The following is a 27,402-nucleotide window of genomic DNA, read 5'->3' as shown; positions in this document are numbered from 1 at the left end:
TTTTTTTGCTTGTGTATTAGTATCTCATGTTTATACCTAGCTTAATTTACTATGTTTTATTTTGTCAAGCTGCATATTTTGTAATTTAAACAACTAAATGGTGGTCCAAAACCATCATAAATGAGGAAGTTTGGATTCAGGAAAATGATTCAACTCCAGCAACAACCTCGGATAGGAAAAAAGCCGGGAAGATTTTTGTCAGTGGTATGATATTTGAGATGTCTCGGATGTTAAATACGACCATGACAGTTGTTAACAGTTGCCATCTTACCAACTACACTTTCTCCTGCATTCTGTACAACGTGCTCTGTACAACTGTGACCCGTTCTACCCAGGAATAAACCTCATTCTTACCGTGTTTAATAAAGTCAGCTCGGAAATATTGCACAGCGGTGCCATACATGCTTATCAGACGGTGATCGTACGAAATATTCCACTGTGCAAGGAGTGCTGAACATTTTGTCAGGCGGTCTCATATTGTCAAACAGCGGGAGGCAATTTTCAAAGATAATGGAGCTCGGAATGAAAGATGGAAGCAAATAAGGCGTGAATGGAAATAGATTAGAATAGAAGCAGAGCCGCTGGTCAATGTAGAGTACAAATACACATTAGAAAGTCACATTACGTCAATGCAATAAGTACACCATGGTCATAGCTCAAAGAAGAAGTCTTCGCTCTCGGTTTGCGCTATTCTGTCATTTTAACCATTCATGTCCTGAACATAGATGAATTTAATTGAACCAAGATGTTTGTTATTGTTTGAGTGAGATGATTCAAACTGAAATAGCAGGAGACTTAGCAGGAGTCCCCCCCCCCTCCCAACAGAACCAATTTGATCTAATATCTTCCTCCACTATTTTCTTTCATTGGAAATTCTCGTCAACGTTAACTGGGTTTCTGATGACTGCCTGGTGAATTACCTTGTGCAAATGGCTTTTTAATCACCGCCTAAGCCTGCACACCCAACCACAACAACACGTGTAGCCAAGCTTCTCGGTTACCCTTCCATGCATAACATTAACCCCCCTTTTCTTTTTTTAACAAGACCTCTTTTTGCGCGAAGATACCATAAGAGACAGTAAATTTGAAGCAATGGTAACAGAGGACATCGTGATAGAGCACCAGGACTGAACGCTATCAGGAACAATTTAGCCTGAGACGAGACTCTTGGTGACAATAGCATTTTAAAGACAAAAGATTAGTGTTCCAGAGTTAGCATGGGCCTCCGGAGTGCAATAAACACAAAAACTTGACTTTGGTAGGACTTCCAAAAAGAAGACCGTGGCTGAACAGTATTGTGGAATTGTTCATCCAGTTTTTAATCAAGGTGATTTGAAAAAAATAACCTGTTCTCTAACTTTTCCACTGGTAAAAATCCAGATCAATACGACTCGTCAATGCCATTGATCATTTCTGAGATGGAAAAAGGGTGTCTTGTGATATTAACTCATTCACTGCCAGAAGTGCAAAAAAACACTCCAGTACCAGAAGCAAATGGAGTAAGCCCATCTCCCTCAGACGAGAGGCCATTTTCTTTGACCATCGCAAGAGGTGTTTTGTTTGACCTTGTTAACATGTGACCCAAAAGAAAGAAAAATGCGGTGAGATGTTGGGCGATCTTGAAGGCTTGACTTGTGGGTTTATTTCTGAGTTTGTTGCCCATGGATTCTCAATGAGGTTTTCAAATTTGAAGACTTCGACCTTGGCAGCAATCTAACAAAGGACAGCATGCTTGTCGCTTGAATTTGTATGGGATGAACGATGTCACGCGGATGAAGGCTGCTGGGCCATCCACCGCATTTTGGACCACCATTTACCCCACGGGGGTATTCCATAATTCATGGAGAAGCCGTGCACCTGTCACAGCGGCTCTGCGACGAGACTTAGATAGGGTAGGACACTGCGCAGTTGAGGGGCAATTATAATGCCAAGTTCGACATCCGCGGCTACTTCAGCCTCTTGACTCTTTAGTGGCGTCACACTGGTGGGGGTGAAGGGGTCACGGCAATGGGTACTTTGCAAAACATCCATTTTTGCCCATTTCATTGATAGTGACCGCAGATCATCCGATGTTTCTGCGACATTTGGACCGAAAATTCCGCATGACCTTATACTATGCTAGCACTTGAGTTAGCTACAGTAGTGGAAAATAACAAAGTACAAATGGTATACATTGTTACAACGCTTACATGTTTTGGGTTTCCTGCCCTCATTTCAAGATCATATAACTCCAGACCCATATAATTTAGGAATTTACTCTTTTTTCTGATGAAAGAAGAGAGTCTATGGTTTCTTACACTGCATTGAATGTTTATATGGTCCTAGAACGAAATATTCTGTGGGTCCTGGAATTTGAGTGACAATGACAAAAACCCTGGCACTAGAGTGGACACATATTTGCACGTCTGGCACTGAATGATTTAAAAATAGAAACAACAATGATTTGTGGTGAATGTTTTCTCATACGCACCTGAAAACAGTTTTTTTTTCTAGACCGCACCGTGCATAAGCTTGTGGTTTTTAAAATAAAATATTCAACGTAGGGCATTAAAATTGTCTTTCTGTGTCTTAAAAAAACACTATTCGCGCTGTTTTCACTTGCAAGTGGATATTTTTGCCTTTTTTTGGGGGGGGACGGGGACGAGGGTCATGTTGTTTTGTTTTGTTCACAGGCAGGATATGTTCTCAGTTGAGTGCTGATTTTTTTTTTTGTCAGAATTTAGCTCTCAGCAAAGCTTTATCCAATGAGATTTGTTTTCTTCTTTGTTTGAGCACTATGGACGGTAATTAAAAATGGAACCTATTGTGTGTGCAGAGATTTGTTGTTGTTGTTGTTTTGGTGGTGGTGGTAGTGGTTCATGTTGATGAGACTTTAAAAACCTGTGGACACTCGTGAGTGATTGCCTTACAACTTTCTAAGGAACATGGGTTAAATCTCAGGATGAACACTTTCCGACAGCGTTCAAGTGCAGGTTTCTTTGAACAGATCGTAATCACATCCCTAAAACCCATGGACACAATGAAAATGTCTTTGCCAGTTTTCGTACTGGATCATATTGGCTCCATATGAATAAAGAACAGCAATTACATTTTGAAAGACTCCAATTTCGTTGTCAGCATGCTCGCAAAAGTAGCATAAATCCTCCACGTGCCCCTCACATTTTGTGTGTGTCCTAGACGGGCTGATGGCTTATTCATTATCGCCACAATTTCAATATCTCACTTGCTGTTTTCATTTCACTTGGATCATTAGTCCCCCCCTTAATACCCGCGTACCTTCCAGCTGCTCTTTGTCGTCGGTAATTAGCCGACGACGCAAAAGCAAAAGATGGTAATATGAATTCTTAGGGCAACGGTTGGTATCACAGAGTGAGATAAGTTCTTTAAATACCGATTAAGCGTAAATGTGACTGCAGGGCCTGTTGGAATGATGAGGCGGAGAGTCTATTTTCAACCTTGCTTATGGATTTGATCATTTTATGGTGTCACTTTTAATCGTCATGGGAAACACATTTTACGCTCCAGCTGCCCAAAAGCATAACATGCTAACAAACTACTCTGTTATCAATGTAAATCAATAACAAGTCAGTATTAATGTGTTAGGCAAGCAAAAACAAACAGGAGACCTCAACAAATGAGCTAATTCGTCAAATAGGCATGCAACAAACTGGTGAGCTAAAGTATAATTTCATTTTCAAATAAAAACATGAGATGTTTAAATGAGTGATATATCCTTGGGCAAGTAAAAAAAATGTTTTTTTTTTCATGAAAAAACCATGACACGCCAACCAATTAATTAGCCTGAAATTTCAACATCCACAACTCCTTAAAAACATGAGATGTGAAAAAAACAATCCATTGACTGGTCGTTAATTAAAAAGATAAGTTTCAAATTCTGACAAGATGAAAGATACGAGCTGCTTAAAAAAACAAACAGTCATCTCAGGGGTGATTGATTTAGTCAAAATTATAAGAAAGGACATAAAGCTAAATTTCCCTTGGCAGGCACATTGTGGGTGTGTTTGTTATATCTGCAACTGTTGCGAAAGCACTCTATAAATAAAGATATCTTGTATTGTATTATTTGTTTTTTATCTGAATACTGGATTGAACTGGTTGGCCATCCATTTTGAGCTACATGAGCAAAATTGGAACCGAATCATCTGATGAAGCACAGCAAGTGAACTTCCTGATTACCGTGTGGAGAAGTCGTGTTCATAATTATTATTATTATTGTTATTTTCAAGTTTTGGCTGCAGTGGCTGACTCATTCAGACGACAACTGTTTGTTCAAAAATAACACTCGAACGGGCCATGGCTCTTAAAATTCAATTTTGATGAATCCACAGCTCCCCCCTACGATATCTGCAAGGACTGAGTTCCATTTTAATTGGCTATACATAACATGGCAAAGCTATTCTGAAAACAGTTCTATTGAGCTGCGCAGGTGAAAGACGAAAGAATGTCATTTGCACTTCTAGTTGTTTAATGAATTACTGATTACTTTCATGCTATCTGGAATAATATAATGTGCCTTCATATAATAGCACATGGTTGTTTGTAGCCACTTGGAATTGCTTTGTGGAATAAGGTTTTCTGCAAAATGCGTACTTTGCCTTGACTCGAGTATGTAAATGATCAGAATGGAACAACAACTGCTTCATAGTGGAAAAAGACTGTGACCAAGGCTTGAAATCACAATCATTGTTTGAAAACCTGCCTGTAAATCCTAAAGTCTTAATTTGAAAGTCAAACTCTTGCTGTAAACCTAGCCTTGCAAACCCAAACATGAAACCATAAAGGTTTCCTGAGTTTATAACCCTAACACTGCATAGACACCTTATGTTGACGCCTTACTAGTGACTGTAAACCTTTGTTTGACCTCATAACCATTGCTTGAATCCCTGATTTGTAACTTGACCCCATAACAATACTTCATAGCAAGTGTTTGTTGTCACCAACGTGCAACCGACTAGGATAAAGCTCTTCTTCATTGGAGTTTGAAAATCACTGCTACATATGCGATATAATACTACCCTCTACTGTTAATTATCACAATTGCATCATTTTAGAAAAACGTGACCAATCCGGACACACTTTTGTCCGTCTTGCAATGATTGACACGATACTGTTGCAATTTTATCAAGGCTCATTGGAGTCCAAACATGTGCTAGACAGATGTAGGTGGGAGCTTGACTAACTGTGAGAGGAAAAAAGGGTAACGTCCTCCAGCCATCTTCGTGACATCGTGGGGTCTCCATGGGAACGGGCCGAGCCTGCCACTTAACAGGCCGACCCTGCCACTCATACTGATACTGCTCTGCTCAAAGGACCTGTTTTTATATAAAATATTGACTATGGCTTACTGAACTTATATGAAAGGATAATAAAAAGCAGGGCTTTTAAAGCCATGGCAAAAGCACAGACATACACATATCCATTATTTGGCTTTACGCTATAATTAATATGCAAATCCCTCTTCTTGTTGAATGAAACATACAAATTATCAATGTCTTACAGAGTATCCCGTTTTTTATTGGCTCATTTAAATCAACTAATCGTGAATAGATTTGTTATGCAGAAATATTTTGACCCTACGCGCTCGCCTTACTCCGATATATCAGCACGTTGCACCGGAAGTACCGCCTCTTTTTTATTCTCTCTTTGCTAGGACGGCTGAGGTAAATGTTGTAGCACAAACATCTTTTAATCATCCTCATCCATCCTTTAAAACACAAACACACATCATCCAAAATTTGTCATCCTATGTTAACAACATTCCTTAGCGACATATTGACCACTCAATTTATTGCCTGAAGCTTTTGTGTGCGATGTTATAGCCGATTATCTAACTCCGTGTCTCTGTTCTCTCAGCTTTCAGTCCGTTGACACGGCGCAATGGTAAGTATCGTAAAATGCAACAAACTCTTCCATTAACTTTTATTAACCGACAGCATTGTGCTAAACGAGCAACTTGATTTCCGTATTGGGCGACAAATGGAGCATTGTATTGCGGTTGTTGTTCGAAGGTAACGCCGAGCTAATGTTCTTAGCATTGGCGTGTGATTGGTTGAAGCCGAGCAAACGTGTATGTTGAGTGCAGGAAGCTATCCCTGCGGGTTAAAGAAGCGACATTTGCAATTAACAGATTGATTACCGAATAAAGGAAGCCCCCTCCCTCTAAATGTCAATCATACCGCATTTTATTACGTCATCTTCTTGTTAGAAGCCTGTTTTTCAAATGATTGGCATGCAGATTGTTTTGCATGTTTTTTTTCTGTGCAATGCACTGAAGTAGAAGGTGGCTGGCGTGTCCAATTTCATACTTTCGTCATATTACCTCTTTCCAATTTTACTATCTAAGCGGCAAGGTGTCCAAGCATCTCGGGCTGCTGTGCCCATGGTGCATTTTTACACTTGCCAGACTAATGATGGACCAAGTGCTGACTTTCGGATTGATACAGAAAGCCTAGTTCCACCGGTCCATTAACATTCATTGTTTAGCGTTCTGTGAAAATGACTTTCGTAGGTGTCATCCTCATGTATGTTTTTTTTTTTTTTTGTAGCCTCGCAAGATTGAAGAAATCAAAGATTTCCTGTTGACGGCCAGGAGAAAGGATGCTAAGTGTATGTATACAGCGGTGCGGTGGTCACATTAAGTATTTTTTCTTGGGAATTAAAGCCTCACAGTGGAAGACGTAAACATTTTTTTGCGTGTGCTTCCAGCCGTAAAGATCAAGAAGAACAAGGACAATGTGAAATTTAAAGTCCGCTGCAGCAGATATCTGTACACACTGGTCATCACTGACAAGGAAAAGGCCGAGAAGCTCAAGCAGTCACTCCCTCCTGGTTTGTGTTAAGAAGCACAAAACCGCTTCGTCCAATATTATCTGTGGGTCTTACACGGTTGCTTATTTATTTTTTTTTATTTTTGTTTTTTGCAGGTCTGGCTGTCAAGGAGCTGAAGTAAATTGTTGATGTACAGAAAATTGTCATAAAAATGGGAATACTCACATGGTGTGCTTGTTTGTTTTTGCTTTCTGAAAGTTACATGGTGGAAGCTATGGTTGACTTCACACTCAATTGTTTTTGGAGATGGTTGAATATTTTATTAAGTCATTCACTGCCATTCACAAATATATTCGGGAATTTAAAATAGGACAGATTTTGTTTGGGTTTTATTTTTATCTTATTTGGGTGCTGATAAAGTGCTGGCCTTGAGCAGTGTTTTTTTTTTTTTCCTTTCCACAAGCTGGCACCATTCCATTTTGTCAATTTTAGCGTTTTGTTCCAGCTTTAGCTGTTAAAGCTCTCTTTCAACCAATATGTATGTATTGCATTGTATTTTGGACAACCACCCCCATTTCAAGCTCAGATAACTATATAACATATATAATTTAGGAATTAACTCGTTTTTTGTGAAGAAAAGTGTTTCTTGCACCGCATTGAATGTTTATGTTGTCCTAAAACTAAAATAATCTGTGGATCCTGGAATTCGAGTGACAATGACAAAAAAAACCCTGGCATATTTTTCATATGTCTCGCAGTGATCGTGAAGTGAATTAATTTTAAATGTTATACGTATTTTAATATTTATTCGCTTCCAGTGCGAATTTTTTTGGCATTTCCTCTTTTGTCCGCCAGACGGCAGCATAGTACGCTAAATGGCTTGTGTCTATTAATTGACTTGTCTTTTCCGCAGTTGTCCGCCATATGGCAGCAAAGTAACACCAAACAACAATTCGCCTTAATCAGGCTTGTCAAATGGCATAAATCTAAATGTAAATCACAACGTACCTCATTTCTGGTGGGTGAAGCCCCCCTGTGGCATCACGTGTCTCGGGTCCACGGGTGGCTGCGAAGCGCGCACCCGCATTTTTGTGAACGCGCGTGGTAGATCCAAATACGCACGGGATACACCAGCCACTCCTCGTGATTCCTTGTTATCCTCGAACAAGTGTGGGATCCAAACATTCTCCTTGGGTGTGTTGGAACATCGAGAAGAAGAGTGCGCGTCTCCACACCAACACGAAACATGTTTTCATCCCCGCCTTTGTCTCACACGAGACAGGACTAACGAGGTGCATTAAACTTTTTTGTGGGGGGGGGGGCTGCTGTTGGTGGTGCTGGTTTAATTTGTTTGCATACCCACGCAGGTAGGCATGTCTTCTGCACGCGTGGATTACATCGCGCCGTGGTGGATTTACTGGCTGCACAGTTTCCCGCACGTCAACCTGAGGCTGCAGCCGGTGGACAACAGCTTCAATCCCAACGACGAGAACTATCAGCAAGTCAGTGCACGGGGTCGCTATAACATTTTATAGCCAATTTAATAGGGACGCGCACTCACGAGGTGCACCTGTGCGCAATGCTGTGTTGATTATTATGTTTGAATTCTGTTTCAAATCAAGTGATTTTATACTGTGCCATTGAAACTCGGGTAACATGTTCTATGTGTGGGTTGGCTCAAAACATTCAATTAATACCTCAACACAGATAGGAAACACTTTTCTCAATTAAAACTCTTTGCTTGGAATCCAATTTGCAAATGCCATCCCTGATTTAACCCAATGTTAACCCCCTAATTTGGAGTAAAAACACGAACCAGATTGTTCAACACAAATGATAAACTAACTCATTCACTGCCAGACGTGCAAAAATGTGTCCACTAAAGTGCCAGGGTTTTTGTCATTTTCTCTCAAATTCCAGGACACAGAGAATATTGAGTTTTAGGACGACATGCAATGCAGTGTAAGAAACCTTAGACTGCCTTTATCTGAAAAAAAAGTGTTAATTCCTAAATAATATAGGTCTGCAGTTATATTAGCTTGAAATGAGTGTGGCTGTCCAAAATACAATGCAATACATACATATTGTTTTTTTATAGCGCTTTAACGATAGCTGAAACTGGAACAATGCGCTAACATGGAAAACAGGGAAACGCTGCCCCCTTTAGGAAAGATAAAAACATTGCCAGAGGCCATGGCCAGCGCTTTATAAGCACCCTAGCATGGGGAAAAAACGAACAAATTCGGGAATGGCGCTTTGTCATATTTTTAACACCCAAATAAATTTGTGAATGGCAATGAATGGGTTAATGGTGTAACCTTTGTCTTACAATCATTTTCCTAGTTTGAAAATCATCTGCTGTCAAAAGGCTTTGAGTTGTAACTCAAATTTTCTTCTCTGACAGTAGAATTACAATGTCCAAGACCCAAAAAGAAAAATCAACCACACTTTGCACTTCCAAAGGACCCGTTGACAAATTTGGTATTTAATACACATCATGAGTACAAAAACAAATGGTCTGTAGCAGCCACTCATTTTAAATTTGCGTTTAAAAGCCTAATCCTTGCACTCTAAATTTATAATTATCCTTGTATTGTAAGATTGTGCACAAAGTAGTCAAAAGAACAATGTAATGGATTGTATCATAGCCGAGGCGGTGCGCCATGTGACTGACTTGTCGGCTTTTTTTTTTTCCTCTTAATGAGCTCCCACAATTCAATTTAGGAGGAGATAACATGGCAGATGCTCACATGACCCCAGAAAACCTTCTCAGTGACAGCAAAGTTGCTGTGTGAGCTGAATACCTCCGAATATTCCTTGTTGGGGGAAGTTGGTTTGAAAAAAGATATCATGTGCTTGACATCCCGTTTTAGTCAAGTTTGGACTTCCTAACAATACGTTGTTATCAAGGAAGTTTAGCGTCATCGCTAATGAGCAAGGCATGATCTCTCAGTATATTGAGAGGAAAGTAAATGAATGTATTTATTCGGTGAGAATTATCATTATGAATATTATTTAAAACCACACTTTTTACCTTTGTTATTTAGTCGGAATACCGTTGACAAAAAAAGTCACAAGATTAAAAAAAACACATTAACTCATTCACTGCCACTCATAAAATTATTCAGTAATAGAAAATATGACATAGAGCGCCATTCCCAAATTAGTTCGGATTTTCTTTTTTCATGCTTGGGTGCCGATAAAGCATTTTTTTTCTTTTCGACAAGGTGGCAGCATTTCCCTTTTTTTCCATGTTAGCTAGCGCTTTGTTCCAGCTTCAGCTGTTGTTAAAGCGCTATGTAAATGTATTGCATTGTATTTTGGACACCCGCCCTTATTTCAAGCTCATATAACTCCTGACCCATAAAATTTCTGAATTAACTCTTTTTTTCTGATTAAAGAAGAGAATCTAAGATTTTTAATGATGTATTGAATGTTTATGTAGTCCTAAAACTCAATATTCTGTGGGTCCTGGAATTCGAGTGACAATGACAAAAACCCTGGTACTGGAGTGGACACATTATTGCACATCGTCTGGCAATGAATGAGTTAACTTGGCCAGATCAGCCTTTTAGCCACTTATTTTGTTCATTGGCTAGTTAGCTGGATAACATTATGGTGGGGGTTGGGGTGATGACTTGGCATGAAAATAGGAAGCAGTGTAGCATCGGGGTGGGGGTGCGCCATAACAGATGATAACGTCTTTGTTTTGAGACTTAGTGAAGCAGCATGTGGGTCACCACCCAAGGTTATTCTCGCACACTCTGTTCCAAACACCAATCGGATGTACGATAGGGTGATTAATTGCAACGAATTACCGCCAATGATGATTATCTTATAACTAGATTTTTTATGGGCTTAATCCATAGTACGTATATTTAAATGAGATTTCACTGTTGTGCATTCCTTTCAGTAGCAATGCTAATTTGATCAGAGAGAAGCGTTTGTCGTGATAATTTTAAGCATAACCATTTTAGCATTTCTTAAATACAGTAAAGTCTCGTTATATCGATATTCAAGGGAGTCCGAAAAAATATCGATATAACCGGGACTATCGATATATCCGACCCTGTTTGCATGTAATTTTCTCCGTGCGTGCATAAAAATAGTATCGATATAACCGGGACTATCTCCATGCCTTCGCTTCAAAATGTGAAAGAAATTGAAGTTGACAATAGAAATATAAACCGGTTGAGCCTTTTTAAATGAGGCATGATTGTGTTTGGATGCACGCTTGGACAAAATTGACACATTTTTATATGGTCATATATAAAACAACTTTGCAGAAAAAAAACTATTTCAAAAGCTTGTTTGGTACCAGGGACAAATAAGGCGAGAAAAAGGGGGAAAAAAAACGAATTTCCAATAGTGGCATTGTATTTGTTTTTCTAATGGATTTTTTTATGGGAAAAAAAATGAAGCTTTTCAATTGAAATCCATCTCGCATTGCTTTCGCCCAATCATTGCGACAAATAAAACGACACACAGCGCCTCGACCTCCTGAGGCAAAACCAACAAATAGGACCACTACAGCGATGGGGGTTGGGTTGTCTCTTCCCCTTGTCCTTTTGTTAAAAGAACCCCCCCCCCACCCTTGACCCTCCTGGGTCACCGGGTTTGTTTGTCAGTCCTAGGAGATCTCACCCCGAGCCCTTTTATCCACCAAACTAAGTCGGAATCAAGTTAGCGAAGCTCCCACTTCCTTACTTGGACTTCTTTTCCTCTCTTTACTTGAGCGTGCTTGCTTCACTGGGGACTTAATGGCATCCCAGCTGCAAACGAGGCCCAGCCGAGCGCACTGTGGCGGAAAAAAAAGACCCCTTTACCGTCGCACCCTCCCCGAGGCGTCGAGCAAAGCGTCGCAGAGGATGACGAGGGGTGGGAATGATGATTGGTGACTGATGGGTGTGTTGGTGTATGTGTGGGTGTTTATCGTTCATCTCTATGACTGCTCGATACCTTCAAATCAAGCCAATATCAGTTCAATATTTGTATCGGTTATGAGCACACCCAGACTCGAAATCATAATTGTTGTGATGGATGATAAATATCTGAAAATATGGATACTTTGAGCCGACTGTCAAATGTTACAATCGTGCGGAAATGGAATTTCAGGAATTCGGGGGGAAAAAAGGAAAGAGGGGGAATTCCACAGCCTCGCTTGTTTTCATGACCCACTACCCGTTTAGCTCCTGTCACATAGAGGGAACGTCACTTTCGACACCTTCTGCGTTGCTTTTGCTATCACACATTTAGCACTGGTGTTATTCTACTTAGGCAGCGTAGCAGATGGAGTGTGTCTGCAACGCCGTGTTTATGTATTCATTATAATCGCTGCTCATATGGGAAGAATTGATTTTAACAAGGCACCAGCTAATACATTTCAGCGTTGGATTACCCGCTAAAGAGGAGATGAGGAACAAATGGTATGCATGTGTTGAAATGTGTTGGGGGAAAAAGACACAGAGTCAACATTACGCCCCATGGATCATTCGATTTCGATTCATGAGACATCCCATTTAGGCAGGAAACGTTAACTGTGTCCATTCCAGTGCCAGGGTTTTTGTCATTATCATTTAAAATCCAGGACCCGCAGAATATTGAGTGATAGAACTACATAAACATTGAACACAGCCTTAAAAACTTTAGACTCTCTTTTTTTTTATCCGAAAAAAGTGGTAATTCCTAAATTATATGGGTCTGAGGTTATATGAGCTTGAAATGAGGGCGGCTATATGAAATACAATGCAATACATACATATTGGTTTTATATAGCGCCTTAACAACAGCTGAAGCTGGAACAAAGTGCTAACATGGAAAAACGGAAATACTGCCCACTTGTGGAAAAGAAAAAAAATGCCAGAGGCCATGGCCAGCGCTTTATCGGCACCCAAGCATGAAAAAAGAAAACCCGAACAAAAATTCACGAATGGCGCTCTGTCATATTTTCATAAATTTGTGAATGGCAGTGAATGAGTTAATCATGTTTTTTAAATCAGCTTACTTCCTGTTTCAAGGCATGCAAAAACCCATTTAGGCAGTAAGCAAGTTAGGTTCCAAGTTTATTGCCGCACACGTTGCCTTTTAGTGTTTAGAAAATGCCTACATTAAACTTAATGTTTCCAATCTTTACACTTTCCGTACACTTTCTCTGGCAACCCATCTAGTCACAAACTATATGCGCCAAAGGATGGGTTGAGGGTCATGATTGTGCCACCTGCTGCTAGAAATGTTATCTAAAAAAACTTGGCAGCCCGTTTAGGCCATAAATTAGTTGGGTTGCGTGTTATTGAGCCACCTGTTACATTGGATTTTTTTCTTTTTTAAGTCAACATCTACACTAAAAGTGTGGTAAACAATTTCACCCACGTTTACAATATGTGCACCAGCCCGTTTAGGCAGCCAATCACCTGCAGCGTGGGAGTTTAATCAAGGCTGAAATGAAAGTTAAATAAATAAAAGGAAATCTGAAGATGATTGCATTTCCAAAGAGCCGTTAAAAATGCACTTTGTTTTTAAAGTTAACAGGGAGGTCTGGTCAAGTTCAGCGCTGCATGCGGGACGGCGGTTGGGCCATGCATGCTTTCCTTCCCCTCGCATGAATGCTGCATAATTTACAAGCCATTATTTTTTTTGCAGAGAGGAGACCATCATGGAGAAAGTGCAAAGGCGTGGACGGTTCCCAGCATCTGCAGCATGGGAATTGTCCCGCAAATATAGTAACTGCATGTTTTGTTTTGCCACCCCTCTCCCCATTCTCCGTCAAACCGTATTTCTCCCCCAACAAAATGAACATCAAATATTCTTTTGGCACTTCGGGTCAGCTTTAAAGCATCCCGGCAGCCAACGAGTTCCGTTGCTTTCCACCCCTTCCACATTCCCTCTTCCCTTCGCATCTCCTTGGCTGCGGGGAATCACAAGGCGGCCATTGAAGTGAGTCCCGTCACATGCTGCTCCATTTAAATACACGCTGACGGTTCCCCTTTTTTGGTTACCGTGGCGATGCGCCGGGTGTTTAACCCGGGAGTTCTCCCACTGCATGTTTGCATGGGGCAAATAAAGGGAGTGCATTTTACAAGCGACGCGACCACAAAACTTACACATTAGACCTGAAAACTGAATGACAAACACGAACTCAAACCTTGAAATGAGATCATAACCCAATTTTGTAATTGAATTTGAATCCTAATAATAATAAAAAAAACAATAAAAAAAATGACGGCGACCTAAGTGCTTGAAAAGATAGTCAAGTTACCCTATAATACCTAATACAGTAAAGTCTCGTTATATCGATATCGGATATATCGATAGTCCCGGTTATATCGATACTATTTCTATGCACGCACGGAGAAAATTACATGCAAACAGGGTCGGATATATCGATAGTCCCGGTTATATCGATATTTTTTCGGACTCCCTTGAATATCGATATAACGAGACTTTACTGTAATAATACATTTCATTTAAAAAATCTCAATGTCACTTTACAGTCACAGGATAAGTTTTTCTATGGGTGAACAGCGGCAGCCACACGCGCCAGCGTTCACTCAACCAGGAAGTAACTCAAATAGATAGAAAGCTAGCCATCTAATAGCTAGGTAGCTAGCACCCCCCCCCCCCCCCCCCCCCACACACACACACACACACAACCCTAGTCTGGATAAAGGATGAATACATGGATGGAAACCCTTATTTGGAATCCTGACCTAAAACCCCAAGATTGATTTGAAACATACTACATAGCTAAAAATCGAAGCCATAATTCAAAACTCTAATTTTAATTGAATAATGTGGCTTTCAACCACCCTAATTGTATCCCTTCTTTTGATTAATTTTGGCCCCGGTAGATACACATTACCACTTTTACGTGTCTCAGAGCATAAGAAAAGGCCCAAAAAAATCTATATTTCAAAGTGCGAGGAAGGGCAAGAACCTAGTTTGTTAGCCAAACGTCGAAATAAGCCTTCGGTTCGATTTGAGACTTAAACATTCCCACAGATGTGTTAACAAAAGTATTTTTTTTTTCTTTTTTTATGGGTCAGTTGAGCCCATCATGTAACACAACGGGCGTGTAATTCCCTCTCATTTGCGAGCCTATTTTATGTTGAAAGTCAAGCGGGTCAACTTCATAGCCATGAAATGAGACAGATGGAGCAGAAACGAGGGTCCACGGGGTCCATCTTTTGCTCTTTTTATAAATGGAACAGCCTCATTTTATTTCTTTATTTCTTTATTTATGCTCTCTCTTTATGTTTCATTGTAATCCAACGGATTCTCCCTATTTGGAGGTTTTAATCCCTTCTCTACTCTTGCGGGAATCATGACACTCATCATGAGAACATATGGCTCGGCGAGCAAAAGATGTTAGGCGCACTAGAAAGGAAATGGAAAGGGGGTGGGGGTCGGGGGGGGGGGGGGGTAGATGGAAGTGTTGGTGGTGCAGGATGGTTTCAACCCATCTGCTCGTATTGGAGGATCTATTTTCGTCCCATCTTTCTTCACAGAAGGTGGGGCGAAGGGGGATGGTTGTCGGAAGAGCGGAGCTGCAGCGCAAGAGCGCAAGGAGGTGTCTGCTTGACAGCTTTTGGGGGGCGAGTGGGATGCTGGCAGGAAAAAAAATGAGAACCCCCACCCCCCTGTATTCCCGCCCCCAGTAAGCAGTTGGCCTTATTTCTGGGAGCCCCCATCAGATGTAGAGATGATCACGGCTCGTTGTTTTCCAAACTGATCGTGAGTGATTCTCGCGCAAAGACATCAGGCTGAAAACAAAACAAGGCTTGGTGGTCCCTCAGAAACCTCCTGACTTCATAACCCTGATTTCAAATTCTAATCCCGACTTTCAACTCGACATTAGGGTTTAAGATCCTCACTTGATCCCTCTTATTTGAAACTGGTAGATCAGGTCACTGGTTTACATGGGACAGTTTGAAATTTTGGTTCGGACTTTAGCAAGTATTATGGAATTTCACACATTTGATTTGCTTTCGCGGGCCGAATAATATCAAGTGGCAGGCCAGATTTGGCCCCCGGCCCTTGACTTGGACACCTGTGTTTTATACCTTGTAGCAAGACAATTCTCACATTCTTATCTGTTCCCATTCAGTCTTTGCTGTTCCTGGGCTGCGTGGCGGCGGCCGTGCTGGGCGTCAACTTGCTATGTCTGGCCGTTTACCTGAGCTGCCTTTGCTGCCGCCCCAAAGATGACGACGACGGCGGCTGCGACGAGGACAGCAAGAAACCGACGTCCTGTTGCGTCACCTGGTCGGCCGTCACGGCGGGCCTTGTTACTTGGTGAGAAACAATACATTTGTGAATGGCAGTGAATGAGTTAAAAAGGCTTGATACCTGAATTTCAATATCCTCTGCAAACACTTCCTGTGCACGACATATACTGTACACATATTTTTTGTGCTCTTTCATGAATATCATTTCTTGCCGCACAGCGTTGGCCTTTTGCTCTTTTCTCTGTGACCTTTCAAGTCGCAATATATCACGACAATAGCAGTAAATTATGTATCCATGTGCTGCTGGTAAGTGCCGACAAATGTGACATTTTCACTATTGCTGTCTTTTTAAATACTGACGAGGGCTCAAAAAGAGCTCAATTATTTCTATATTGTTTTACAGTGTACAAATATTTTTGTCCTGTCCACAGAGCCGCTAATACTTATCGCAGTAGCTGAGTAAAAAAATGTCTCACACAAATAGTGAGTGCAAAATGTCACGGCTTGGAATTGAAGTGGATTTACGTGAGGCATTAGATGTGAGACAATCACTTTTTTGTCAATGGATGTTTCGTGTTTGCTTGCCACATTTAGCTTGTAGCAGACGTGCACATTTCACCATGACATTCCTGATCCACTGGTGAAAACGATGCTTTTATCCTCTCCTGTTTAATCTAGAACTGCTTCATGCAACAAAAAGGGTGCAGAAAGTGTTTAGGATTGAATCACTGTGTCCTTCTGTTGTCATATTATTTTGTTATATAGCTTTTTCCGTTTTTTGACTTCAAGATGGCGCCTTTACAGCAGCTCCTGTACTTTGTTTTTCTACTTCTTCCTTTCCTTTCCTATTATTTTCATCACTTTGCTGCTGTGAAATCTAAATGTCTCCACTGCTTGACGAATAAAGGCTAATCCAATCCAAATTGTGCAGTTACAAATTGTAAAGAAAACCAGAACCGTCATCAAACGTCTTTTCATTACATTCGGCTGCCAGTTTGGATCAAATTGTTAATATTTAATAAATCTGACTTATTTTATCCGACAGCCATTTTTATTTTTTTCCCCCACCACGTCGCGCTTGACGCTGACATTCCGCTTTAGTTTTCCGCCCAATTTTTCTCTGCATTGTCATTCCTCGCCGTGACAGTTGTGCACTGTCTGCAATGTTCTTTATGTTTGGCTAAGAGGCTCAAAGAGGGACAAACAAAGCAAAAAGTGGTGTATTAAAAAATAAAAAAAAAATCTTAAATTAATGAGATTATTGCATGAAGTTAAGCCTGAGCATTTTTAGCATCTTCACAATGACGAATTGAAAAAAAAACGCTTGTCCAAATTCGTGTGCGCTAATACCATTTCACACTGATAATTTTTCTATATCTCTCCGTGTCTTTTCATTCTCCACTCGCCAAATGTGATTTATTCATGTCACGTCTCGCAATACGCATATCTTCGCCGAGAGCTTTACACTCAAAACATACTGCAGACTCGGTTGGACCTGCGGGTGCAACGCTAACAAGACGCTTTGTTGTTTAAATAATGAGCGCTGTGTTTTTTTTTTTTGGGGGGGGGCGCTATTGTCATGCTAACGTCGCACGAATGTGTTCCTCCAGTATGTGCATATGAGCAATGATAAAAGCCATTTTGATTATGAATCTAATGTTGCATAACATAAAAAAACAGACCAATAACAACACATTCAAAATGGGAATCTTGCGAAATTCCAATTTTTAATATCCAAATTTTAAAACCTTCACAAACTTGATACCCTACCCTCCGTTGAAACACTTTCTTAAAACCCCAAATTTTGACTTATGCATATGCTAATTTTCTATCATATTTCCCTTTTATTATAATATCTTATTTAAAAAGCAAAATGAAAATAACATTTTGGAATCCAAGCCAAAGTTTTTCAAATATAGACAACTGATTACGTTTTTTTTTCCCCCCGCAGCGTGGCCGTGGGAGTGGGTTTCTACGGCAACAGCGAGACCAACGACGGCATCTACCAGCTGACGTATTCGCTGTACAACGCCAACAACACGCTGGGCGGCGTGGACAACCTGGTAGGTTCAACGTAGCGACTCTGCGTTAGCGTTTGAGTCGTAAAACTTGAGTTTGTTTCAAGAGCACTGTATAAAACACTTGAAGCAAAACTTGAAACCCTATCCCTTGTTTTGTGTGTGTGTTTTTCCCCCCCCCCCCCCCCCCCAAAAATGGAGAGAAGACACAAACACAGCCCCCCTGTCTGACCTCCATCCGGCACATAATTAGATGTGACGCTCTTTATTTAGGAATCTAATTGCTCGTTGCTTTTCCGAAGGGACCGCACCGCACAAATGCGGTCCGTAGACTGTTAAGAAGTGGTCTTCTTAAGCGGGACAAAGAACCTAGTGTGCTGCCCACCCCCTAGCCCCTTCCTCGCCCCACCCCTTAGGAAGCAAAATGCTTATAATGAGGGTGAAAAATGGGACAATTCAGAAGGTTTGAGTGAAATTGGAGAAAAGCTGGACTGCCTTTTGTCGGTCTGCTATGATGGAAAGTAGCCGAAAAACAGCCTTTTTTTTTTGTAAGACTCGATAACCAAGCGACAATGTTTTTTTTTTCATTAATTCACTCACTGCCATGCACGAATTTATCTGGGAATTGAACATATGACGTAGAGCGCCATTCCCGAATTTGTTCTTTTTTTTTCATACTAAGGTGCCGATAAAGCGCTGGTCATGGCCTCTGGCAATGTTTTTTTTTTCTTTTCCACAAGGGGCAGCATTTTCCTTACTTAACTTTATCTTTGTGTTGTCATTATTGTGTTTATTTTTGTTCTTTTCTCTTCAAGATGGCGCCCCGAAAGTGGCTCCCTTTACACCAGCTCCTATACAGTTTTTTTTTTTTTTTTTTTACTTCTTCCTTTCCTTTCCTCTACCTTCCATAATGTTGCTGCTGTGAAATGTAAATGTCTCCACTGCGAGACTAATAAAGGCTAATCCAATACAATCCAACATTACGGACTGGCCTGTCTATGAAGCGCTAAGCACCCGCAGCTGAAGGGGAGCATTTATTAGCCTTTTTAATTATCGTATCTTGCCATTTCCTCGTAAACAAAGCGCTGCTTCGGAGGAAAGTCGGGCATTATCATTAAAGCCTTCTTGTCGAGTAAATATGGCTCGGAGGGTTCATTAGCGGCCGGCTCACACCGGTAAACACAATATTTAGCTCGTTCCTGCTATAATGTGTAGTTGGATGGTGAAGCAGCATGTGGCTCAGGTGCAAACTTACATGCAATGACAGTGCTGAATCCATAATGTCCATCTTATCACGATGTTGCGTTTTTTTGCGTTGTGAGCTGCAGGTGAGCACCACCATGGGCAACATGAAGAGCGGCCTGCATCAGCACTTGGCCCGGTTGGATGAGATCTTCTCCACGCGGGGCGACTACGTGCAGACGCTGAAGTTCATGCAGCAGATGGCCGATAATGTTATCAAACAGTTGGTGGGCCTGCCGGATTGGGCCCAGGCCGACTTGGACCTGGCGTCGGTGGCCACAATGACTGCTAACGCGGAGTATTACAGGTGAGAGGAACTTGAAAGCCAACGTGAAACCCGAACCATGATTTGAAATCATAAACTTGTCTTGAAACCCTTTTTTTAATTCAATTGTCAAGAATTGAGATGTTGATCTTCAACTGCGCATCAAATTCAGTTCTGTGAGTTTGTATGCTAATGTCGTTTCTTGCTCGCAGGTGGCTGGCCTACCTGCTGCTTCTCATCCTTGACCTCATCATCTGCCTGCTGGCTTGTCTGGGACTCGCCAAGCAGTCTCGCTGGCTGCTCACCGCGTGAGTGTCGTGCACTTTGTTCTTCGACGCTCTGTTACAAAAAAGCAACCGATTAATGGACAAAGTGCTAAATCCCATTTTTAACAGCAGATGCCCGAGACACATTTAATCGGCGGCACAGATGTTCGCCAGGTGAATCCACCTAGCGTGACGATAACACGATGCTCCATTTTAAGAACCAATCAAACACGACATGATCCCCCCCTTTTTGTATTTGGATCAACACACTGACACCAAGCACACAATGAAATCGCTTCCGGTCTTAAATGCTTCACATTTCACACCAGAGAATCACCCTTTGAAACTCCAATGCAAATGCTGTCTGAAAACCCTAATTTGAAACCCTACCCAATGCTTGGAACCTTTATTTGCAACCATAAGTGCATCTTGAATCGTGCATTGAAACTGTAAAACAAAGGATGAGTGAGTACTGATATTGCTGTCCAACCAGTGGTATCAGGGAGTACTATTGATCTGGTGGGTGGGGGGGGGGGGTTGTATTATCGAACATTCCATCCTAAAACCCTTATCTGAAACACAATCTTAGGACCTTGACTTGAAACCCTAATTTGAAGTATTGTTAAATGCAGTTTGAAAACTATATTTGAATTGCATTTGATTGGATTATCCTGTATTAGTATTGCAGTGGAGAAATGTACAATTCACAGCAGCAAAGTGTTGAAAGTAAGAGGAAAGGAAAGGAAGAAGTAGAAAAACAAAATACGGGAGCTGCTGTACTCTCGCAGCACAATCTTGAAGTCAAAATATCAACAAAAGACACAGACAGTCATTCAATCTTAAGCACTTTCTGCGGCCTCGTTCTTGTATAAAGCAGTTCTAGATGAAAGAAGGAGGGATCAAAGCGTCCTTTTCACCAGTGGATCAGGGACGTCATGATGGAATGTGCACGTCTACTACAAACTAAATGTTGAAAGCAATGAAGCTTTAGTATCCCTTGACAAAAACACTCTCTCGCATCAGCTGTTGGTAAATCAATATGCATTGGATCTCCTGTCCCACGTAAATCCGCTTCAATTCCAAGCCGCGACAGTTCCACATACGCTCCTTTCTTCTCATCGCTCCTCAACACATGCATCCATCCATTTGAAACCCTACCCTAGATATTATAGCATAAGCCAAAACCTTAACTTTGAATCCCAACCCGTCTGTGAACGCCCTAAAAAAAACTTGAATTTCGATCTTTCACCCCTTACTTAACATCTAACTTGCAGCGTGTGGAGCTGAGTCGCCATAGGGAAAGAGTTCACGGCAGCGTAAAATCCACCGGAACGTCCGTCCATCCAGCCGTGCATCCTCCTGTCGCCCTCAATCGCTCAGCTGAGCGGCTATGCCCGCCCTACTACCCACAACAACGCACACATCACCGCCCCATTTCAACCCGCATTTAGCTCCGAGTCCCCTTTGTCAAGACGTCCGATAGGAATACTCCTTTTTTTCCCTCTCATTCAAGTGGAATTCAAGCAAAGCGCTCTCCAAGCATGACATTGGGTGTTAGCTTCCCAAGCCAACAAGCTCAATACTACCCCCACGGCGTCATTAGCACTCCTTTTGACCTCTTGTCATCCCCTGATGTACTTAGGGTTTGTGTTTTAATAGGATTTTTACTAGCAGAGTGCCTGATGTCCCAGTGAGATCATCCTTTGTCCTTGAAGGTGCAGTGAACAGCTGCATTTATTACATTTTTCCCCTATTATTTTGACAACTTGCCAGTGACTTCATTGTTTCACTGCCTCATGAGGTGAGATTCAACTTAGAGTCGATTTATTGAACATTCTCTTGGTTGTGAAGTGCGAAATTTGAGCTCTTATCCGCTTATAATTAAGTCGCATGGGATAATTAACAAGACTAGAGCTTTTAGCTTCAAAGCCTGTTTGTTGAAAAGTAAATTCAGAGCACTATATAAACCAATATGCATGCATTGCATTGTATTTTGGACAGCTGCCCTCATTTCAAACTCGTATAACTCCAGACCCATATAATTTAGGAATTAACTAGTCACTGTGAGTGCGTCTAAATGTGAATTCCCCCATCAGGATGATGCTGTCCGGGGTGCTGACGTTGATACTGAGTTGGGCGTCGCTCGGAGCCGAATTGGCCGCCGCCGTGGTGAGTTGCCATCTCTTTATAAGTTCATTTCTTATAGTTTTAAAACATGCAAATCATATTCATTCCCCCGCTGCTGCATGCTGGTACCTGCGGGTAAGTTCGGGATCCATGCGTAACCACGGAAACGGGCCGGAAGAGATGCTGAATCGCTCGTTGGACAATGAGGAAAAGGTCTCCTTTAGTGAAGCGTGCACGTTCGCAGCACCCGCGTTGGCATGGGAGCGTGCTCATCAATCGCACCGTGCTAATTAGCGCTTTGCACGCTAGTCATGTAGCGTCATGCGCGGCGTCAGTCCTGATGAAGGATTTTTGGGGAAAATGGCAGATTTAGTGTTACAAATTGGTTAATGGTTTCGGGTGAAGATTTTCAAGACAGAAATAGTTTGTGCATTCTCAAATCACGAGTTTGAAGCCAGCATTTTGTTTTCAAAGTAAAATTTGGAGGTCAAGATTTCAATTTGACGCCATTGAACTGGGCTATGTGTTGTTTTTAGGGCACGAGTGACTTCTGCGTGGCGCCCGACAAGTTCATCATGAGTCAAATCAAAGGCGTCATCGGCACAGGTACCACGAATAAAAACGGAGAGTCATCCAACCAAAACCTCATAGTTAGAATATTGACTCATCATTTTGCTTGTTTGCAGATATCGTTCATTACTATGTTTACTGCAACCAGACGCTGACCAACCCTTATCAGCAGGTATGCATCATCGTCAAATAATTCGGTCGAGTCGCCTTGGTGAGGTCATGTGGTCATTGGTGTACCTAATGTAGTGGCCCGGTTGACTTTAAAACGTGCACTGAACTCTCATCTGAACAAAGTTCAGATTTTATGGGAGATCGATGAGTGGCTGAGGCACAAGCTCCACCTCCTTTTCTGCTATTTGTTCCTTTTTTTCATGCCGAATGGGCGTTCAAAGGTTACATTTGGATTTCGAGGCGGGATTATGGTTTCAAAGCAGCATTGCGGGCTTTAAAAAAAAGCATGCAGATTTTAACAATTATTATGGCAATATTACTGCTTCTTTGGCTTCCCTAGTAGGTGAAAATTGAGTATACACTGTCTCCCAACAAGACACAGCCTTGGCTAAGGTTGTGCGGGGGTTCAATCTCGGCTTTAAAATATTCTTCATTGATACATTATTATATTTATTAGTGATCAATATTCCTCCTTTGCAGCCTCTGACGCTTTTTCAGAGATCTTTGACCACCATGCAAATCCAGATCCAGGGTTTACTCCAGTTTGCCGTGCCGCTCTTCCCCACAGCGGAGGTACCCTCCCTTCATTATCCCCCCTACAAAAAAAAAAAAACCTCAAACGTGCGCTTTTGGCATCATCAGGAGTGATGTATCTATCTCCACAGAGAGATTTGGTGGGCATCCAGCGTGTTCTCAATTCATCCGAGGCCAGCCTGCACCAGCTGACAGCCTTGTTAGACTGCAGGGGGCTAAACAAGGTGCGATAATGCAAACAAAGGACGCGTTTGAAACGCAACCGTATGAACCGGCTGCATTTTTTTTTTTGTCCAGGACTACCTGGACGCCATGGTAGGGGTGTGTTATGACGGCGTGGAGGGCGTGCTCTACCTGTGCCTGTTTTCCGTGTTGGCAGCTTGTGCCTTCACCATCATGCTCTGCGCCGTCCCCAGAGCTTGGAGACAGATTGCTAGCAGGTTGGTGCGAAATGTCATTGCAAAAAAAAAAAAAAAAAAAAAAAAAACTCATGTTAGAAATAATCCACAGCATTAATCCATAGAAACCCTGAAAAATGTAAGGCTTGTACATGATTGTTATTAACCAATTATTAATCAAATTCTACCCAAAAAAATGAAATGTTTCTGCAAAAATGATCCGCAGAGTCTAACGGACAGTTAGGACGGCGTAAAAAATCATTGGCACGGCCCTATCCACTCTCGAGGACTGGCACACTGCAAGAATAATAAAAAAAATCCTACTGGACCCTCCGCACCCTGCTCACCACCTTTTCCAGCGACTCTCCTCAGGCAGGCGCCAAATCCAGAATACATTTAAACAGCTTCTTCCCCCAAGACATAAACTCTCTGGTCTAACCCGAATATAACTGTATAGTGCCTCTTTGCAATTTTTTTTAGGATGATACTAGTGCAGAGAGTTCTACCGGAGACAAATTCCTTGTGTGTTCTACATAATAAAGATGATTCTGAAAATAATCATCCCCCTGCTGCACCCACAGTGAGCAAGACTACGACGACATGGACGAAGAGGACCCCTTCAACCCGCGACGCAACCGGATGGGCTCGCAGAACCACAACCACACGACCGTGCACAGCTTCTGCAGCTACAGTAGCAGCATGGGAAGCCAGAGTAGCCTTCAACCTCCCGCCCCTCCACTCTCCACCACCCCCATGGGCGGCGACTACATGTGAGCGCGTCAAAAACGCACACGACAGTCGCGATTCTGGTTTTAACTGACTCGTCGGAACCGTGTTTTGAAACCCAGGAACCCAACGGCTCTGTTCGGTGGGAATCCGCGCTTTGAGAACGTGCCTCTGATTGGACGAGGCTCGCCGCCACCTTCGGTAGGTCGCGTTCATTCAGTCTTGTACACCTAAAATAAATCAGCTCGTGGGCTCTTGCGGTTTTATTTATATAGTACTGCTCCCTTGCATAAAAAGAAATAAGCACGACGACTAGTAATGATCCGCGGAGTCTAAAAAAAAAATAATAAATAATAATCATCACACGTTTATGATGCAATATATGCATGGATGCCGAATTCGTGAGCTCCCTTTGCTGGTTATTCAAAATAACCACGTCCTTGCACAATTGAATGTATCGGATTTGCTTTTATTCGTCTCACAGTGGAGAAAGTTACACTTCACAGGAGCAAAGTTATGAAAGAGGAAAGGAAAGGGAGAAGTAGAAAAACAAAATACAGAGCTGCTGCAGCCACTCTGGCGGCGCCATCTTGAAATCAAAACAACAATAACAAATAACGTGACACAACACAAAAGACAGTCATTCAGTCTGAAGCAGTTTCTGCACCCTATTTGTTGTATGACGCAGTTCTAGGCGAAAGAGGAAAGGATCAAAGCGTCCTTTTCACCAGTGGATCAGGGACGTCATGGTGGAATGTGCACGTCTGCTACAAGCTAATTGTTGAAAGCACACACGAAGCAGTAGCATCCATTGACTGAAAGAGATTGTCTCACATCGACGCTGATGCTAATTTCTGCTCCTCAAGTCAGGCGCAAAAAAAAATCACATGAAAATGTGTGCAATTAAATTTAATTCATAAAATCGTGAACGTTTTATTCGGTCGACTGAGAAAACTGTTCTCGCTTGTTGCTAGGCAGAATTCACACTCCCCGAATACCTGATACAAAAACGTTCCTGTTATAAAATACAATGACTCAATAACAGAAGTAACATTTTGGGGCATATTCAATCTTTGATTTCACCTCTTCCCGAGAGATACAGGTTGTCCCTTTTCCGTGCAAGCGTACGAAATGGAAGCGGGGAGGAAATAATGTGGTTAAAATTTCATGGCAACTTGAACATCGTTTAGCGTCAAAATCCCCTGGGGAGATGACGACGATGAAGGCAGCATGCCATTTTAATTTGTTTTTGTTGAATTCTTTAAACTTGAATAGACTGGTGGCACAGATATAGAAACCCGGTTTTCATGTTCTTTTTTTAGTCCTGTTTTCTCATAATATATTGCTTTTTTTCTGTGCTCTCTCAACGCCATTTTCTTTGCTTCTCGAAACAGGGCTGCTTTGTGCTCATTGCTCTTTGGCTAATAGCTTCTTTTGCTTATTTTTTGTTGTTGCTTGTTTGTCCGTCATTTCTCTTCTTCTTCTTCTTCGTCATTTATTTCAATCAACATTTGAAGATATACTCTCAACCGTATCGAACCCGAGTAAGTCATTCAAGTCTTTCCATCCCTCACTTTTTCCTTTTTTTTCCACCCCCTTGCATGGCCAACAGGGGGCAGCTGCACTTTGCATGACTGTCACGCTATTGCTATTATGTTATTATATAGTCTTAATAGTTTCACGTGGATTCATTTTAAATGCATCGTTGACGAGCTGAGAGGCTGTAAAAGGATCTGTTTGCTTTAAATTAGCGGGACTGTAGCGCCATCCTGTGGACAAATATGTAATTAAATGTTGCCACCAATACAATAGCACATTTATTATACATGGAATAAGGTATGTTGTGTGTAGTTTTAAGGCTTATTTAGTTGAAAAGTATATTTTATGGAAACCCGGGAACGGATTATTCCCATTTTAATGGTTTCCTTATGGGATTTTTTTTTTTGAGATACACACTTTTCGCCTTACGCACTCTGTCTGGGAACCAATTAAGTTCGTAAGTTGAAGTCTCACTGTACTGCCGTGATGTGTAATTGAAATGTACTGTAGTTGTATGCAAAATATTAATGATTATAAGTTGACCACAAAAAAAATGCCCATAATCTTTAATTTAAGTATTTTCACATCTTTATTTCCTGCCTGCTATTTGTGAAGAAATAATGTTTGAATAGCCCCAAATTTCCGATTGGCGAAATTTCACGTCTATTATGTTGCATCTTGGCAGTATTCCCCCAGTATGCGGGCCACCTACTTGTCCATGACTGAGGAGCAACGTCGGCATTTCGGCAATGACTTCCAAGTGTGAACGTGAGGACTTTTATTCCGTCAGGTTTGTTGTGTGTGTGTGTGTGTGTGTGTGCGTGTGCGTGTGCAAGCATGTAAGTAAAATGGGAACACAGTTTGCAGAAAAGTAAGGAAAACCTATTAATGTCCAGGTTTGAAAGACACGCATTTTTGTTCCTCCAAGTCAACCGTGAACGGAAACCCAGAAAGTTCTAACATTTTTTAATAACAACTAATGTACACAAAAGGAAAAAAAAATGTACATTTTGACTTGATTTTTTGGTGTATTTTTCTTCTCTGCATCATTGAGTAAACAAATGGCACTGTGGTGACATTTATTTTCAAATTTCTGCACACTTTTCTGCGTGCAAACAGCCAGAGATGATATCGGAACACTTGTAAATGATTTGTATTTTTGTAATTATTATCCTTTGTGCCATATTCAAAGCTATTTTTTTTTTGTTTTTCTACTCACTGAAGGGCCATTAATGTATTTTGTCTTTTTTTTGCATATCAACTAACTTAGAACTGCCCTTTGGCATGACACCAAAAGCTGTTGTGCTGCTGCTTTTAACCGCCAGATTCAGGTAAACAGCTTCTTTAAAGTGTTGATTAAGAATAATTCATCTGAGTAACAATAATAATAATAATTCATGCCGTTTTTGTGACAGCATGTCACACTGTACGGGACACTGAGTGATGCCTAATTCTTTGTGAGGCCAAAAAAAATGGTCTGTCCATTTGTCTGTTGAATAAATATGTTTTTAGTATTGCTGTGTGTGTGTGTGT

The 27,402-nt window shown here is 41.4% G+C and overlaps 2 protein-coding genes across 8 annotated transcripts; both read left to right on the top strand.

Moving 5' to 3' along the window:
* Positions 1–5,628: 5,628 nt before the first annotated feature.
* On the top strand, positions 5,629–7,013 carry rpl38 (ribosomal protein L38). Its single transcript, XM_089015345.1, has 5 exons — positions 5,629–5,681; positions 5,875–5,901; positions 6,567–6,627; positions 6,727–6,849; positions 6,945–7,013. Exons 2-5 carry the CDS (start codon positions 5,899–5,901, stop codon positions 6,968–6,970), a joined length of 213 nt encoding a protein of 70 aa, XP_088871471.1. The 5' UTR covers positions 5,629–5,681; positions 5,875–5,898; the 3' UTR covers positions 6,971–7,013.
* A 138-nt stretch (positions 7,014–7,151) lies between these two features.
* Positions 7,152–27,387, top strand: LOC148887185 (protein tweety homolog 2-like). Of its 7 annotated transcripts, none has more exons than XM_089015336.1 (17): positions 7,152–8,081; positions 8,157–8,291; positions 15,893–16,080; positions 17,965–18,076; positions 19,354–19,580; positions 19,751–19,846; positions 21,901–21,973; positions 22,468–22,537; positions 22,618–22,673; positions 23,153–23,245; positions 23,338–23,430; positions 23,504–23,646; positions 24,186–24,374; positions 24,453–24,531; positions 25,848–25,874; positions 26,555–26,637; positions 26,766–27,387. In XM_089015336.1, the coding sequence occupies exons 2-16, from the start codon at positions 8,163–8,165 to the stop codon at positions 26,633–26,635; spliced, it is 1,656 nt and encodes a 551-aa protein (XP_088871462.1). In that variant the 5' UTR covers positions 7,152–8,081; positions 8,157–8,162; the 3' UTR covers positions 26,636–26,637; positions 26,766–27,387. The 7 variants fall into 7 exon arrangements, with proteins under 7 accessions (XP_088871462.1, XP_088871464.1, XP_088871461.1 ...); XM_089015338.1 differs by having other exon boundaries at positions 27,140–27,385; XM_089015335.1 differs by having other exon boundaries at positions 26,555–27,387.
* The last annotated feature ends 15 nt before the right edge of the window (positions 27,388–27,402 follow it).

Source organism: Hippocampus bargibanti, linkage group LG15, assembly GCF_051943395.1.
Source record: "Hippocampus bargibanti isolate YZ-2025 linkage group LG15, ASM5194339v1, whole genome shotgun sequence".
NCBI lineage: Eukaryota > Metazoa > Chordata > Actinopteri > Syngnathiformes > Syngnathidae > Hippocampus > Hippocampus bargibanti.
The sequence above is the reverse complement of the archived record's forward strand: the minus strand, read 5'-3'. Positions and strand labels throughout refer to the sequence as shown.

Bases quoted from the DNA above. Each gene is read 5' to 3' on its own strand.
- rpl38 (XM_089015345.1), top strand. The intron at 6,628-6,726 runs GTATGTATACAG...GTGTGCTTCCAG, and splicing joins CAGGAGAAAGGATGCTAAGT to CCGTAAAGATCAAGAAGAAC. The intron at 6,850-6,944 runs GTTTGTGTTAAG...TGTTTTTTGCAG, and splicing joins CAAGCAGTCACTCCCTCCTG to GTCTGGCTGTCAAGGAGCTG.
- LOC148887185 (XM_089015336.1), top strand. From the start codon at position 8,163: ATGTCTTCTGCACGCGTGGATTACATCGCGCCGTGGTGGATTTACTGG. The intron at 23,246-23,337 runs GTACCCTCCCTT...CTATCTCCACAG, and splicing joins CGCTCTTCCCCACAGCGGAG to AGAGATTTGGTGGGCATCCA. The intron at 24,375-24,452 runs GTGAGCGCGTCA...TTTGAAACCCAG, and splicing joins CCCATGGGCGGCGACTACAT to GAACCCAACGGCTCTGTTCG.